Below are 16,250 nucleotides of genomic sequence, written 5' to 3' on the forward strand. Positions count from 1 at the left end.
ATCATTATTTTGAAACAATGCCTCACTCCTGGCCCTGGCTGTTCTGAAATTTACTGTGTAGCTGAGGCTAGCCTCAAGTGAATTCATGCAATCTTCCCTCCATAGTCTCCCAAGTGTTCGGATTATACACATGCCCGGCAGGGACTAAATAGGTGTGTGCATTTGTGTATATGTGTGCATGTGTTTGTATGCACTTGTATGTGTTTGTGTGGTATGTCCACATGAGTGTGTATGTGTGTGTGCATGATTGTATTTGTGTATGTGCATGTGCTTGCATGTGTGTGCATGTGTTCATGTAGATGTGTCTATGTGTGTATATTCATGTTTGTATATGTTTGTATGTATATCTTAATATGTCCATGTGAATGTGTGCACATGTGTATTTGTATACATGTGTTTTATGTGTAATGTGTATTTGAGATGTGTGCATACTTGTGTGCATATCCGTACATGCTAGTGTATTTGTGCATGCATGTGTGTTTGTATGTGTGCACATGTTCATGTGAATGTGTGTATATGTGTGTGCATGTATGTAGACATCAGGTGTGTCCTTGATTGCTCTCTACCTTAGTTTTGTGAGATCAGTTCTCTCGCTGAGCCTGAAGCTCATCGGTTTGTAGCCAATGAGTTCCAAGGATCCACCTGTCTCCACCCCACAGCAGTGAAGTTACAGGCACACGGAGCTGCTTCAGCCTTCTACATGGATGCTGGGAATCCAAACTCAGGTCCTCGTGCTTCTGCATGAGGCACTTCTCCCCAGCCCTAGGGAAGAGCTATTCATAGAAGTAAAGAGGACAGGTCGTGAAAATGGAAGGGTCCCACCCCAGAAGGGAAAGGAGTGCTGAATTAGATGTGCTGACTCACAGCGCATCAATACACGGCAGCAATAGTCACACAAGTCAGGAGAGAAGCATGAGTCCTCATGTGCGTGGAGATTTTGTCCTGCCTCACTTGGTGTCCCAGAGAACAATGGGGTGAAAGAATCAGTTAGGGTACGGCGTGAATAAACTGATGTTTTTGGTGGACACTGAACAGGGATGGCAGAATGCATATTCTAACATTCTGTTCACACTGGGGTGGGGGTGGGGTGAGAGGGAGCTGAGGAGGTGTGACCTGGGGGGGTGTTGTCTGGAAAGCGTGAACAGGGCTGACTGCTGGACACAATCTTGATTCTGACTGGGGTGCAGTTATGGGGAAACACAGCAAAACTCCAACATGGTGCAGCCGTTAACTATATTAATATTCCTCAACAGAAAAGAGAAAAAATGAAGAACATAGGAGGGTGTGATGGCTAATCCTGGGTGTCAACTTGATTGGATCTGAGATTAACTGAAATGAAAGAGATCTTCTTGATTGGATCATCTAAAGCCGGAAGACACACCCTAAATGTGGGCGTTACCTTCTGATGGCCGGTATAAAAGACCAAGGCAGAGGAGAACAGGAGGCTTTTTGCGGCTTGCCTTCTCTCTCGCTGGTGAGTTCGTCTTGCTGCTGTAGACTGAAGACTACCTGATATTTTGGAATTTGTCAGGCCCCCAGCACCAGATTGGGACTACTGAGACATCCAGCCTCGTGGACTGAGCAACTACAGATTCTCAGCCTCTCCAGTGTGGTGCAGCCATTGTTGGACTACTTGGACTCTATCCTGTGAGCTAAACTGATGAATCCCTATACATATTCATTCTACTGGTTCTGTTTCTTTGGAGAACCCTGACTAATACAGAGGGGGATCAGGGGAGGGGAGGGGAGAAGAAAGTGCTTGATACTCCAAGGGAGGGAAGGCACAAAGCAAAAACACCCAGGATGGGGGGCGCTGCTGTAGCCCCTTCAAGTACTGCCGCCCTGCTTTTTGTCCTAAGGATGCCTGGGCTGCCTCCACTCCCTCTTCTCTTGCTGATGTCACTATAAGGGGTGGTAGGCCAGAGGAAGGGTGGAAAGCAGGGTCAGTCTGTGGGCCTTGGAGCAGTGAGGGGTGACCAGCATCTCTGGCCTGAAGGCCGAGGCAGAGCCTCTGCCAGTCCTCGTTCATCACTCACAGCCTCCCAGGTGGCCGGGCCATGAGTGGTACAAATGTGCCAGGGCTACTGTGGATTCAAGTCAGGTCAAACATGAAAGGGGCTGGGAAGATAACAAAGGTGATGCTATCCCCAAAGACACCCATATGAGGTGTCATCCTCTCAACAACCAACTGATTGCCTGGGTACCCCAACAGCCAACAGGTATCCATATGTCTAGGCAGGTACTCCAATACCCAGAAGGCACCCCAAGACCTAGACAGGCATTCCAACCCCAGACAGGTGCCTTAACAGTCAGACAGGCACCCCAACAGGTAGACAGATGCCTAGATACCAGGTAAACATCCCAACATCAAGACAAATGCCTTCGACACTGAGATAGGTGCCAAAGAGGCACCCCAACATCTAGGCATGTGCTCCAATGCTGGATAGGTACCCCTGCCATCCAAACAGATACCCCAATATCTAGGCAAGTACCCCAGTGCCAGATGGGTGCCCCATTCAGATTCCCCAACACCTAAGCAGATGCCCCACACCTAGAGGATGACTGCTCCAGGCAGCTCCCGAAATCCCTGCCTATGACTGCCACCCATGTGCTCACGATGAGGCATCTGGTGCCAAGGGCTGTAGGGTGGCGTCTTACTGAACCAGAGAGTAGTACTGCTGGATCAGGTCATTCCACTCATCCTCAGAAAGGGCCTCAGCGCTGGTCTCTGACTCGTCAATGTCCTCGTGCTCCAGCTGTCCCAGGTAGGCCTGGCACACCTTGCAGGCTGTGTCCACAAGTTGTCCCGAGAGGCCTTGGGGCTTGGGGTCGGTAGTCTCAGGATCTGGAATGCAAGCACATACACTGGAGTGTGATCCCCACCATGGGCACAGGGATTGCTTCCCATTCCCACCACCTTTCCCCCACCCCTGTGCCTTAAACGCCTCTGGCCAGCCACTGCCCTGGGGCCACACTTCCCCCTGGTCAGTGACTCCTCCCCAGGAAGGATCTCTTCAGCCCCCTCTTCAGGATTACCAATGCCCCTAGGAGGCTCACGCTCTGCAACTGAACTTGGCTGTCACGGCAGAAAGGAAAAAGTACTTTTTAAAAAAAATATTTTATTTATTGTTCATATTTTATGTGTATGAGTGTATTGCCTACATGTATGTAAGTACACCCATATCATGCAATGCCTGTGGAGGTCAGAAGAGGGCATTGGATCCCCTGGAGCTGGAGTTACAGACAGTTGTTCATTGACATGTGGGTGCCAGAAATCAAACCTAGGTCCCCTGCAAGAGCAGCCAGTGCTCTTAACTGCTGAGCCATCTCTCCAGCCCTCAGACAGTACTTTTAATGTCATAAAAGTCATGTTTTCTGATCACACACTCTGACCAGACCTGTCCTGCTCTGACACTAGTGAGCACTTTGAGCTGCTGTAAGTGACAACTCCTATTACTAACAAGCTTCCTAGATCAGGTGCGTAGGCGACCTTGGTGACTCCTGACACCCGAACCCTTTACACAGTATCTTATCCCCTCTGGAGCACCGTTGAATCTCACCAAGTACAGACAAGATGTATCTCACGAAGCCTCAGTAATGTGGGCAATATGCTGATACCCCTCCTTCAGCCAGCCATGGGCTGGCCAGGGGGTAAAGCAAGAGGGCAGGGCTGCAGCACAGGTAGGGAGCGGCTGGGGACCTTGGGCCTGGTGCTGGTAGAGGCATGGCACTGAGAAGTGCTGTGTTGGGTACAGGTCCACTCACCAAGCTGCAGGACAAGAGTACTGAGTTTATGTCACAACTGTGGAGAGTACAGTGGGCATTTAAAACCTGCTGAGATTCTGCTGATGGTCACAGAACAAATTAGCCACTTAAAAGTGAATGTGGTACTTCTGCTTTCAACTGTGGGAGGCATGGGTGTGATCACTCCCTCCATACCAGTAAAAAGCTGAACAGACTAAACATTAAGCCCTTCCTGATCCTCCAAAACCAGCACCCAAATTGGAGAGAGGCAGACAAGAAGGGTCCCAACTCATCTGGAGTGGAGACCTCCGCGGGATGGACTGGGGTCGGGAAGCCTGGCTGTGGGGATGAGCTCTTCACAAAAGGTGGGAACCGAGAGGCGGAAACAACAGGAAGAAGAAGAACAGGGCGGAGAAAACCGGCAACCAAGGCAGCTGCCGATTCAACTCAATAATCACCGTTAGTGTCAATGGCCTAAACACAGCACTTAAAAGACACAGATCACAGGGTAGCTTGAACAGTCCCGGTTCTGTTCTCCTTAAGAAACTCACATTGAGCATAAAACTGTATTAGATTAAAAGTAAAGATATGGGGGAAGACACACTGGGCTGATATAATCAAAGGAGACAGAGTCAGGCAGAGCGGACTTCGGAGTAAGGAAAATGGTCAGGGATAAAGGCGGGTTACGTAATGAAAAAGGATTCAATTCTCCAGAAAGATGCGACAGTAATGAATATATATGCACCTGAGAAGCACCCTGTCTCAATAATAAATAATAATAATAATAATAATAATACCCATAGTAGAGAAAAACCAGAAGAAAATTTAAGTTGCTTAAAAAGATTTATTTGGGGCTGGAGGTACAGCTCAGTGCCTTAAAGCACAGGCCACCCTTGCAGAGGAACCAGGTTTGATTCCCAGCATCTGCATGGCAGCTAACACCTGTCTGGAACTCCAGTTCTAGGGGATCTGACACTCTTCTGGCCTCTGCAGGCATTGCATGACAACATGGGTGCACTTACATGCAGAGAAAACACTCATACACATAAAATAAATACATAAATAAATAAAAAATTTAAAAGATTTACTTATTTTATGAAAATGTATGTGTGTACCACGTGCATGTACATAAGTGTACCAGTGTCATGCAATGCCCGAGGAGATCAGATGAGGGCGTCAGATCCCCTGGAATTGGAGTTACTGACAGTTTTGAGTTGCCACGTGGGTGCTGGGAACTGAATTTGAGTCCTCTGCAAGAGCAGCGAGTGCTATTAACTACTGAACTATCTCTCTAGCCATACCCTAAAATTTTCTCTTTTTTTTCGGTCTTTTTGAGACAGGGTCTCCCTGTAGCCCCAGCTGGCCTGGAACTCACTATGGAGACCAGGCTGGCCTCGAACTCCTGGAGATCTGCCTCCCTCTGCCACCTGAGTGCTGGGATTAAAGGTGTGCAGCACTACACCTGGCCCTATTTTTTATTAAAAATTTTTTGATTTTTGTTTTATGTGCTATGAGTGTTTTGCCTGCACGTATGTAAGTGCACCCATGACATGCAATGCCCATAGAGGCCAGAAAAGGGTGTCAGATCCCCTAGAACTGGAGCTACAGAGAGTTGTCAGCCACATTTTATTTATTATTTTTATTTTATTTTTTGTGTATGAGCATATTCCCTGCATATATGTAAGTGCACCCATGTCGTGCAATGCCCACAGAGGTCAGAAGAGGGTTTTGGATTACCTGGAACTGAAGTTTTGGACAATTGTTAGCCGCCATTGAGTGCTGGGAACTGAACTGGGGTCCTCTGAAAGAGCAGTCAGTGCTCTTAACCGCTAAGTCATCTCTCCAGCTCTGTTAGCCATATTTTTAGTTAAATGAAAATGAAAGCACAACTTTCAAAATTTGTAGGATGGCACCAGGGGTGTTCTTAGAAGGATATTGTGAATGTTGAATGCTTATAAAATTAATGATCTAGGCTAGAAAGTTAGAAAAAGAAAAAAAATCCAAAGTAAACTAACCAAAATAAATAATAAAAATTTGGGTGGAAAATGAAAATGGGAAAATGATAGAAAAACAATCAATGAGTTCAAAATCTAGTTCTTTGAAAAGAGCAATAGAATCAATAAACCCCTAGCCAGGTTATGAAGAGGCATAAATTATTAATATCAAAATAAAGGGAGGACATCACCATAGAGTCCCTTCTCACGGCTGATTTTCAGCTCTGTATCAGCATCCTGGTGAATGCAATGACACACGCCACACGCAAAAGAAACATGAGGTATCCAGACTGGAAAGGAGTAAGCCTGTCTTCATTCACAGCTAACATCGTTATCTATGTAGAAATCCAAAAGAATTAAACAGAAAGTACTGTGGGTAACAAGTGGCTGTAGTCAATCATTTCCCATATAATAGCAATGAACAACTGGAATTTGAAATTAAAAAAAAATTCCATATACATTAGCACCCTTGAAAATGTAACACTTAAGTACAAATAAATCTAATAAACTAGGCATAAGAACTATGTGAGGCAAATGAAAAAAAACTGAAAATTATAGTGAAGATCTAACACATGGAGAGTTATTCCATGTACACAGACAGGAGACTCATTATTGACATGTCAACTCTCCCCAACATGGTCTATGCACAGTCTCAATCAGAATCGTAGAAAGATACTTTGAGAATGTCAACAAATGGAATTCTAAAGTCAGGTACAGAGAACCAAAGACCAGAATAGTCTATTTTTATCAATGGAGAAGAACAAAGTTGGAAGATTTAAGACTTAGAGCTGTAGACATTAAGACAGCATGGTATTGGTGTAATACACAAATAAATTCACAGAACCTATGAGCACCTGCACTCACATGCACATTCCCACATACAGACACACAGATATACATGATAAACATAATAAAAGGTCATGGAAGGAGTTGGAGGGGAAAGAGGCTGGAGTATGGGTGATATAAATACAGTGTTCACGTATGAAACTGTCAAGAATTAAATTAAAAATACTTTAAAAGTTCTAAAAATGGCCAGGCATGGTGGCGCACACCTTTAATCCCAGCACTCGGGAGGCAGAGGCAGGCGGATCCCTGTGAGTTCAGGGCCAGCCTGGTCTACATAGTGAGTTCCAGGACAGCTGGGGCTACATGGAGACCCTGTCTCAAAAAGACCACAAAGCAAGTTCTAAAAATAAATAATAATGAAAATAAGTCTTAAAAAAGAAAATGAGACACAAAACCAAATCGAGACACAGGCCATACTGTTCAAAAAAAATTAACTCCAAAAGGATGATAAGTATAAATAGAACACAAAAATCCACAAAGCTCTCAGAAGGAAAAAAGGAAAATCCAAGTGACCCAAGCTTTTTGTTGACTGTTTTAGATATACCACCAAAGGCTTGATCCATGAAAGAAATCATTGATAAGTTAACTTCATTAAAATTAAAAGTATCTGCTGTGTAAAAATCATCTTCAAAGGAATGAGAAAATGAGCCAAGGACGGGGGGGGCACTTTCACACACTTCTGATAAAAGCATGTTGTCCAGAGGACACAAAGAACGCTTGGAACCTGTCAATAAGAAAATGGAGCGACCTAATTTTGGATGGGACCTGGCATCTGAACAGACATTTCCAGGGAAGATGAACAGCTGGAAATGACACGTGGAATGATGCCGACAGCAAGAACAGCACATGTTGTCATTGGACATGAGAGCTCTGGACCAGCAAGTGGCACAGACCTAGCACAGATTGGATCATGAGTTTGTTGACTTCTCAGTGGATTAATCCAGTTCATAGGTGAATAGACCATCAGGAGGTGGAGCCTGGTGGAGGAAGCAGGTAACCGGGGATCCTTGAAGAGAATATCTTATCCCTGGCCCTTCTTTTTCCTTCTCTCCTCTTTTCTCTGCTTCCTGACACCAAAAGGTATTGGCTGTGCTCAACCACACCATTCTGCCATGGTGCTCCGACTTGCCACAGTCCTGAAAGTAACACAGTCAGCATCCATGGACTGAAGCCTCTGAACTGTGAGCTAAAATCCTTTCTCCTCCTACACTGCTTATTTCAGGATGTGAAACTAACATTCCACCGTGCATAGGCCACTGGGATGTTCGGTAGCAATTTTCTCCAAGATAAAGCCGTCCATCTTGGAGGAGGCTCACTAAGACACAGGGTGCTTATAGGGAGGTACAACACTCCATCCTGCAGGGAAGTAGACACCTCAATAGCTTCAATAAATTCCTAAAACCGACCAGATACATTAGGCCCCTCTTCCCCCATATATAAGGCCTAAGGACTGATGAGCGACCCTGTCAGACCAGTCAAGCTGCCTGGAAGAGACACTCTCCAACCCGTTGAGCTGCCGGCAAGTTGTGCAGTAAGCTTCAGGTTTCCTGTGTTAGTGAACAGTTCCCATGCTGGGGTACCCATACTCTATAAGCAAGCCCAATAAAACTCATTGGTTTACCCAGCTGCACTTTGGTCTGTCATTGGTTCCCTATCTGAAGTGACAGACATTTGTTCATGGTCCGCTCCCCCCCCCAAAAAAAACCAGTGTAACATGGTATGGAAATGCAAAATGGCGTTGCCACTTTAGGAAAACAGTTGGCAGATTTCTCACAAAATTAATTTCACCATAACATCCAGCAATTACACTACTTAGCATTTACCCAGATGAGCTGAAAATTTATGGCCATGTGAACCTTCACATCGAAGTTTTTTCTGGTTAGTTTTAACTTAATACATAGTAGTCACCTGGAAAGAGGGACCCTCAGCTGAAGAATTTCCTCCATCAGACTGGCATATCTATGGGATATTTTCTTAGTTGCTAATTAATGTAGGAGGGCCCAACTCACTGTGGGTAGTGCCATCCCTAGGCAGATGGGCCTGGATTGTATAAGAAAAGTAACTGAGCAGAAGAGGGAAGCAAGCCAGTGAGCAGCATTTCTCTAGGTCTCTACTTCAGTTCCTGCCTTGCTTTCTGTGGATGATGGACTGTAACCTGTAATCTAAAATAGACACTTTCCTCCCCAAATTGGTTTTGGTCAGTGTTTTATCCCAGCAACAGAGAAAGCAAACTACTAGTTTTTTAATAGTCCTTCCGTAGGTAAACTGATAAAATAACCTGGCACATCTGGACAGGAAGCTATTTGGCCTGAAATTATTAGTATCAAGCACAGAAAGATGTGAGACAGCCTTCAAAGTCTGCTGCTATGTGAATGGAGCCAGTCTGACCAGTCTGTACACTGTGAGGTTTACACTGTGGGTATCCTGAAGAGGTGGTAAAAGGGCCAGGGCCTGCAGGGATTAGCTCCGCCAAGTATAAACAGCTAGAGGGCCTTAGTTACATATCTTGACTCCCACCCAGACAGTTCAGCTGTAACTAGCCCACATCTGCCCTACAAATGCCTCTGCTCACGGCCTAGAGCTGCCTGATTCACAGATTATTGTTCAAACATACGCTTTACAATTTTAACATGCTAAGGTTGACTTTCCAACAGTTCTAACAAATGTTAGAGTCGGGTGGGGATGTTGACAGTGGGGTGAGAAGGGGGAAGGAGATGGATAGGAAACCTATCCTACCTTCTGCTCAATTTTGTTGTTAACCTAAAACTAAGAGACAAATTTCAATTAAAAAGTCAATAACAACAGCAGCATCAACAACTTAAAACTAAGTGACTGCTTGTGTCCCTACACCACGCAGGTGTGTCGCTGCTGTAATCCTCTTTCAGAGGCCCTGCAGAGGGGCACAGCAGTGACCATTGGTTAGACACTGAACTGGGGGACCAGATCTAATGTGATCATGGGATAAGGGTGCCGAGGGAGTTGTTCAACTAGGACTGCCAAGGTCTCAGCTCGAAGTCAACAGGTCGACTCTGAGGGTCATGAATCAGGAGCATCGGTGTCTCCTTTCCATAGCTGCTGTGTCACCAAAGCGACAGTGTCCAACCTGCCTTGTCAGCCTTACAGGCCCTGCCCCATCAACTAGAGACCTGGTCCTTTGGGCCAGAGGCCCCGCCCCACCAGCCACAGAGGCCCCGCCCCAGCAGTGCCCACCTTTCTTGGGGTTGGCGTCACCTTTCTTGGCCTCCTCCTTACCGTTGCCCTTGTTTTGGTTGTAGCTGTGGTGGATGACCACCCACTTGAGGATGCTGGAAGCCACTGTACGCCGGAAGTCGTCTGGAAGGACACCAGGGCTTCCACTGCCCACCCGGAGTGGAGAGGCAGCAAGGCACGCTGCACGGGTCTCCCCGCCACCCTTGTCAGGTGTCTCAGCTCTTGCAGAGGCCTCACGTCTGCCCTATGCCCAGCTGTTCACCCACTTGTCCACATCAGTCCCCTGTGAGCTCCTCCTTCTAAACACTGTTCTCCCCTGTGCTTAAGTCACTGCCCCTCATCCTGTCTCATCAGAGACCTGAGGGATAGTTCCAGAAGTCTTCTTGCTATAGTGCCAGGCCCCTCAGAGGAATCTCTGAGGTTCCTCTGGACACCCTGGACCATGTGGGCATACAACCGTCCACTGCTAAGGGGCCTTGCTTGCACTCAGTCAGCACAGAAGCAGGGCATAGCTGTATATCCTGCAGACCCAGGGTCAAGGTGAACCCAGGCTCTGAGCAGCATGGTTAGGGTTAGGATTAGAAAGAGACAGAAGTAGGCAGAGCTGCTCTGAGACAGTGCTGCCTGAGGCCTCCCTGTGTTCCCTCAGAGCCAAGACCCAGATGCCCAGCTTTATAGCTTCTGTCAGCCTCTGGTGCCCCATATTCCCAACATTGCCTGTGGAAGTCTCTGGACTGGCCCTTGCTTGGCTGATCAGAGATCCTTACCTGGTGGTTCTGGCCATAAGGAAATGTAGAGCCTCAGGAGGCCACTAGTCACTCACCTAAGAACTCTTGCTTCTCAGTCTCTGAGCAGAGGCCATAGCAACGTGGGAAGAAGGTGTTAGGATTGGCCTGGACATACCAAGGCAGGCTCCTCATGTTCACACACAGTCCGATCTCCAGAGAGAGCAGTGTATCAGGGCCCTCAGTGGGCAGCCTCACCCACCTGACCCACAAGGTGAAACCCACTGGGGACCCATCTTTGGCTTGGCCCCAAGAAGAGGGCTTCCATGACTCTGGGACCACCTGGAGACACAGTGGAAGGCATAGGGGTGCAGGTGGGGAGGTAGAGCAGGAGGTGGTGGGCATCCTGGGGAAGAAGTTGTAGCTGACCAGTCCCTGTGGTCCGCCCAGCTGCAGATGACCCACCCATTCTAATCAAGCCCAGGACCTCCCATCCACCTTAGTGGTGAATGACACCGTCCTTCCACAGTGGTTCAGCATCTGGTCACAGGTCAAGCTGTGATAGTCCACAACATCCCTCTTGACAGTCCAAAGGAGGTTAGGCACCTCATTTTTTACCAAACTAGACTGGCAAAAAGAACCCTCTATCAACATCCAACATTCAGAGCTCTCTTCCTCTGCACAGCTGGGACATAGTCAAGAGTGTGGCGGCGGGGGGGGGGGATGGGAACCAGATGTTAAACTGCATTGCGATGATTGTGACAAAGGATTCCATCTTGGTTGAGGTCATATGGCTCCTGAGGGCCACTTGTGCTGGACTGGGAGCAACCCCCATCACAGAGGGTTTCTGGAGCCCAGGAGCCAGTTGTCTCCCTCTGCTGGGAGAGATCAGAACTGTTCCCACCCTGGTATCTATGTGGGACTTAAGAGATATGCTACTGACTGGAGGTGACCATGATGCTCTGGGACCTGGGAGCTCCATCCAGAGGAATTTTGCTCCCAGAGCCCCAGAAGGCAACTTCTCCCCACAGAACAGAGCAAAGGAAGGCCTAGGCTCTGTTACAGTTGAACAAATCAGACTAAGTGCACAGCACTATGGAAATGGAATTAATTCCATGAACTTTACGTGCTTACTGGCCACTTCCGAGCCAAATCTTTTATCTGTTTTTCTATTTGTCTTTTTTAACACTGATTTGTGAGTTCTTATACACATATATCTAATCTTTTAAATTATATATATGGCAAAATCTTCCTTCCACTCTGTGACTGCCCTTTTGTCCTCTTTATGGACAAAGGCAGAAGAGAGTTGCAGAGGAGCCAGGCTGGGGGATGACTGGAATAAACTACTATATCACTGGAGACTCCGCATTGACTGGGCCCCTTCTGTCTCCATCATGTGGTGCATAGGCCAGGCTGCAGACCTCCAGCACATCACTCAGCCCTCCATGGTCCACATTCACATAGGCCTTTACTTATGCTAGTCAGTGTGAGATGCAGGAGCTAGGGGCAGGGGGCAGGGAAGCCCCAGGGAGTCTCAGGTCCTGTGTCTCACACAGTAGTCTCACTCCAGCCCCCACCCCCACCCCCTCCAATGTGCCCTGCCTCAGACAGGTCATGGCATTCCCCGACACCAGGCCAGGGGCCTACCATCACATCATAGATCTCATCCAATCTTTCCAAGGCTATTTCTTGATTTTCTTTGGTGTCAGCACTTTTATTGTCTGCAAACAAAACAGAAGCAGGAGAGGCAGGTGCAGTACAGCCAGGGCACATAGCCAGAATCCCTGTAGTATTGGAAACCTACCATGGTAGATGACCACCTGTCTACTAGAAGCTCCAGGTCAGACTGCCCCCAGGGGAGCAAATGCTCTTCAAGGGCTGTGCCATGGGGGAAGTAGACTGGGGCATGAGTCTAGAGAGGAATGTCCTGTGGGGAACTGGAGCTGGAGGAAGGATGGCCAGGGTTGGGTGTGGATACGGGACATCAAGAAGTGACTGGAACCATGACGGACTTTGCCAAAGGGTGTGGGGGGGGATGGGGGACACTGGGAGGGTGATGGAGATGTGGAGACAGACGCCAGAGGTATGTGGAGTTACCACACCCAGGATGTCTGACTTTCTAGCCTTATGACAAACCTACATGGAAAAAGGCAGGTCTGATCCTCTTCCAGAGCCCCTTTACCTTCACTGTCGACATTCTGAAGGATCTTGGGCAGGAAGTGGAACTTCTTTTCTACCCAACCCTTCCTTCGCAGTGTGGCCCGGATCACAGGGTAGTGTCCATAGATGGAAAAAATCTTCTTTTCCTAAAACAGCAGGGTTTTGACTGAAGTATTTAGCAACGAGGGGTCGGGGTCCCCCTGAGGTGAGTTTCCAGAGCAGGATGAGATAAACTGTCATGGAAGATAGCATACCTTGCTCAGAGAGCACAGAGACATCTTTTGTAAGCAGATGTGTATAAATATGTGTGTGTGTGTGTGTGTGTGTGTGTGTGTGTGTGTGTATGTATGGTGGCTCACGGACATGGCCCCACAGTTGCTGCTCTATGTCCCTCATTGGGTCTGGATTACAGAGGCAATCACCTTCATACACTCATTTGTTCACTCAGACCCACAAAAAGGAGGCCACAGCACAACTAGAAAGTAGGCACTTCCTGAGAAGCTGCCACAAGTGGCCCCAGCTCAAGATTTCTGAACTTGGAGCATGAGTGGGAGACACAGCTATGCAAAGGCCTATGGGTCTAATGAATGGCTGAGAACTTCCCTGTGTGACTCTCTTCTATACAGAAGTCACTGTCACTAATGTTCAAAAGGGTTATGGGTACCTGAGGTTGTAACACAAGGAAAGAGGAACAAATGGGAGGCTCAGGAAGGGACAGGCCAGCCCAGAAACAGCTAGAACCCTGAACCATTATCTGGAGATGGCTCAGCTGCATGTGGGCAAGCAGGCAGGTGGCAGCTTGTGAGATCACAAAGCTACACTGCCTCAGTCTCCCGAGCTGAGTGCATTTAGGAGATGGATGATCATTGCTAGGATTTGGATGTGACTTTTTCCCAAAGGGCTCATGTGCTCGAGGTATAGTCTCCAACACCTGGGTTTAAGAGGTAGAGGGACCTTGTGGAGGAGGATCCTGGTGGGAGGTCTCGGTTGGGCCACTGGGGGCATGCCCTAAGGAAGAGAAATGCTGATCTCAGGAGTGAGCTGTTGTGAGAGTAAGCGTAGCCCCCATCTCCCTCTGGCCCCTTTCACACATATTCTCTCTCCGTCATGCACATCTACCATGATACCATCTGCCATTATGTGACACAGTCAAACAGACAGGACTGCACAAGCTTGGGCTTTCATACTTCCAAAACTGGAAAGCAAATAACTTGTTTTCTTTTTTAAAAAATATTTTATTTATTATTTTTATTTTATGTGTATGAGGGTGTTGCCTGCATGTATATGAGTGCACCCATGTTGTGCAATCCTAGGAGGTCAGAAGAGGGCTTCGGATTCCCCTGGAACTGGAGTTAAGGACAGTTCTTAGCCTCCGTGTGGGTGCTGGGAATTGAACCTGGGTCCTCTGCAAGAGCAGTCAGTGCTCTTAACCACTGAGCCATCTCTCTAGCCCCATAACTTGTTTTCTTAATAAAATATGCAGCCTCAGGGATTTTGTTTAGCCATTGAAAAAAGGCTGGCATAGGAGGTACCCTGAGCCAATTGCTAGGTGAAGGCAGACAAGACAACCTGTGCTCAGTCATCAGCAGGGTCAGGGACAGCCAGAGTCAGCTGGAGTCACGCAGGAGTAGTGGGTCAGAACCACCGAAGTCCTGCAGCAGACATATGGCAAGTGACCCAGCATGTCATGCACTCAGGACACCCTTTCTGGAAGGCAAGGAAGCCATGTAACCAGCGAGATGATGGAGTGTCACACCACAATCACTGGCATCAACCCAAAAATGTGACAGAGTTTTGTAGCTGTCACTGTGCTCTAAAATCAGTGCATTCTGATGAAGAAGCTGTTGATCTCCTGGGAGCCTAACCTAGTCAGGGGAGGCCTAACAGAGACTGAAGCTCAGACTCCCCCCTCTGATGGCTGTGAAAACACCACAGGGGAGGGATTCTGCTGACTCTTAAATCAAGCTGGAAGCAAATACAGCCAATTTGATACCAGCCCCGAGACCCTGATCAGTGACTAAGCCACCACCAGAATCTAGACCCCACCACAGAGGCATGAACAGAGGCAAGCTGAGCCCAGACCCCATCACAGAGACCCTGAGACAGAGACAAGGTGAACTTAGGTCTCATCATAGAGACCCAAGACAGAGACACAAGCTGAACCCAGATCTCATCACAGAGACATGAGACAGACACAAGACAGATGTCCCACAGGAAGACCTGACCCTACCCAGAAGCATTCTACAGAGATGCTTGAGGCTGAGTCCTAATACCCACAAGAGACAGGTGGGACAGAGGGCCTCATCAAACTGCCTTTCAGTGCGAACATCATTTCAGGGCCCACTGCCTGCAACACAGTTGTAAAGGTTGAGAGGACACAAGGAGGGACTGGTTGCCTGAAGGGGCTGTACAGAGGACAGTGGGAACTAGACAGTTGTCATAAAGGTCTACTCCTCACAGTTCTGCTAGACCATCTGTGATCAAACAGTAACTTTAGAAAAAATTAAGTCAACAGCACAACTAAAGAAACCATAAGGAAAATAAAAACATGGACTTCTAACACAGGGTAAATGGAATAAAAATAAAGGAATGAATCAAAAAGTGGAATAAAAATATAATCCATTCTCAAGAAGACTTGAAAAGAAAGAAAACTAAAACACAATAGGACATGCTAAGTGATGGGATGAGGCTGTGGATAAGCCTAACCATGCCAGCATTTAGTTATAAATAGATGCAGACTGCCAGGAGGCTGAGGCAGGAGGATCGCTGCAAGTTCCAGCCAGCCTGGGCTGCAGACTGTCTCCATAGCCTTTGGGATAAATAAACATTACCAAGGTATTCATTTTGTAATTTTTTTTGTCTTTTTGAGACAGGGTCTCCCTATAGTTCCAACTGTCCTGGAACTCACTATGTAGACCAGGCTGGCCTTGAACTCACAGAGATCTGCCTGCCTCTGCCTCCCAAGTGCTGGAACTACAGGCGTGCGCCACCATGCCTGGCTCATTTTGTAATTTTTTTATATTTCTTTTTGTATGTTTGTTTTGTTTTGTTTTTTGTTTTGTTTTGTTTTTGGTCTTTTTGAGACGGGGCCTCCGTGGAGCCCCAGCTGTCCTGGAACTCACTATTAGACCAGGCTGGCCTTGAACTCACAGAGATCCGCCTGCCTCTGCCTCCCGAGTGCTGGGATTAAAGGCGAGCACCACCACGCCCAGCTTTATTTCTTTTAAAAATAATTTTAAAAGGTATTACATTTGGGGGCTGGAGAGATGGCTCAGTGGTTAAGGGTACTGACTGCTCTTGCAGAGGAGGATCTGGGTTCAATTCCTAGTATCCACGTGGTGGTTAACAACCATCTGTAACTCCAGTTCCAGGGGAATCCTATGCCCTCTTCTAACCTGTGACGCATTGCACATCATGAGTGTACATGCAGGCAATATACTTACACATAAAATAAAAATAAATAAAATATTTTAAAAAATTATTACATTGTGTGTGTGTGTGTGTGTGTGTGTGTGTGTGTGTGTGTGTGCGCGCGCGCTAAGCTCAGAGGACATGTCTCCAGAGTCCCCTC

The 16,250-nt window shown here is 47.4% G+C and overlaps 1 protein-coding gene across 1 annotated transcript in view; it reads right to left on the bottom strand.

The window, feature by feature from the left end:
- Ttll8 (tubulin tyrosine ligase like 8) overlaps positions 1-16,250 on the bottom strand; it is a 32,425-nt gene that overhangs the window by 11,688 nt on the left and 4,487 nt on the right. Inside the window, 6 exon segments of the mRNA XM_029564364.1 lie at positions 2,659-2,845; positions 9,795-9,917; positions 10,618-10,732; positions 11,018-11,146; positions 12,167-12,230; positions 12,656-12,825. Coding sequence (XP_029420224.1) covers positions 2,659-2,845; positions 9,795-9,917; positions 10,618-10,732; positions 11,018-11,146; positions 12,167-12,230; positions 12,656-12,825 — 788 coding nt within the window.

The sequence above is a fragment of the Nannospalax galili genome, unplaced genomic scaffold, assembly GCF_000622305.1.
Source record: "Nannospalax galili isolate Female #2095 unplaced genomic scaffold, S.galili_v1.0 scaffold237, whole genome shotgun sequence".
NCBI classification, from domain to species: domain Eukaryota; kingdom Metazoa; phylum Chordata; class Mammalia; order Rodentia; family Spalacidae; genus Nannospalax; species Nannospalax galili.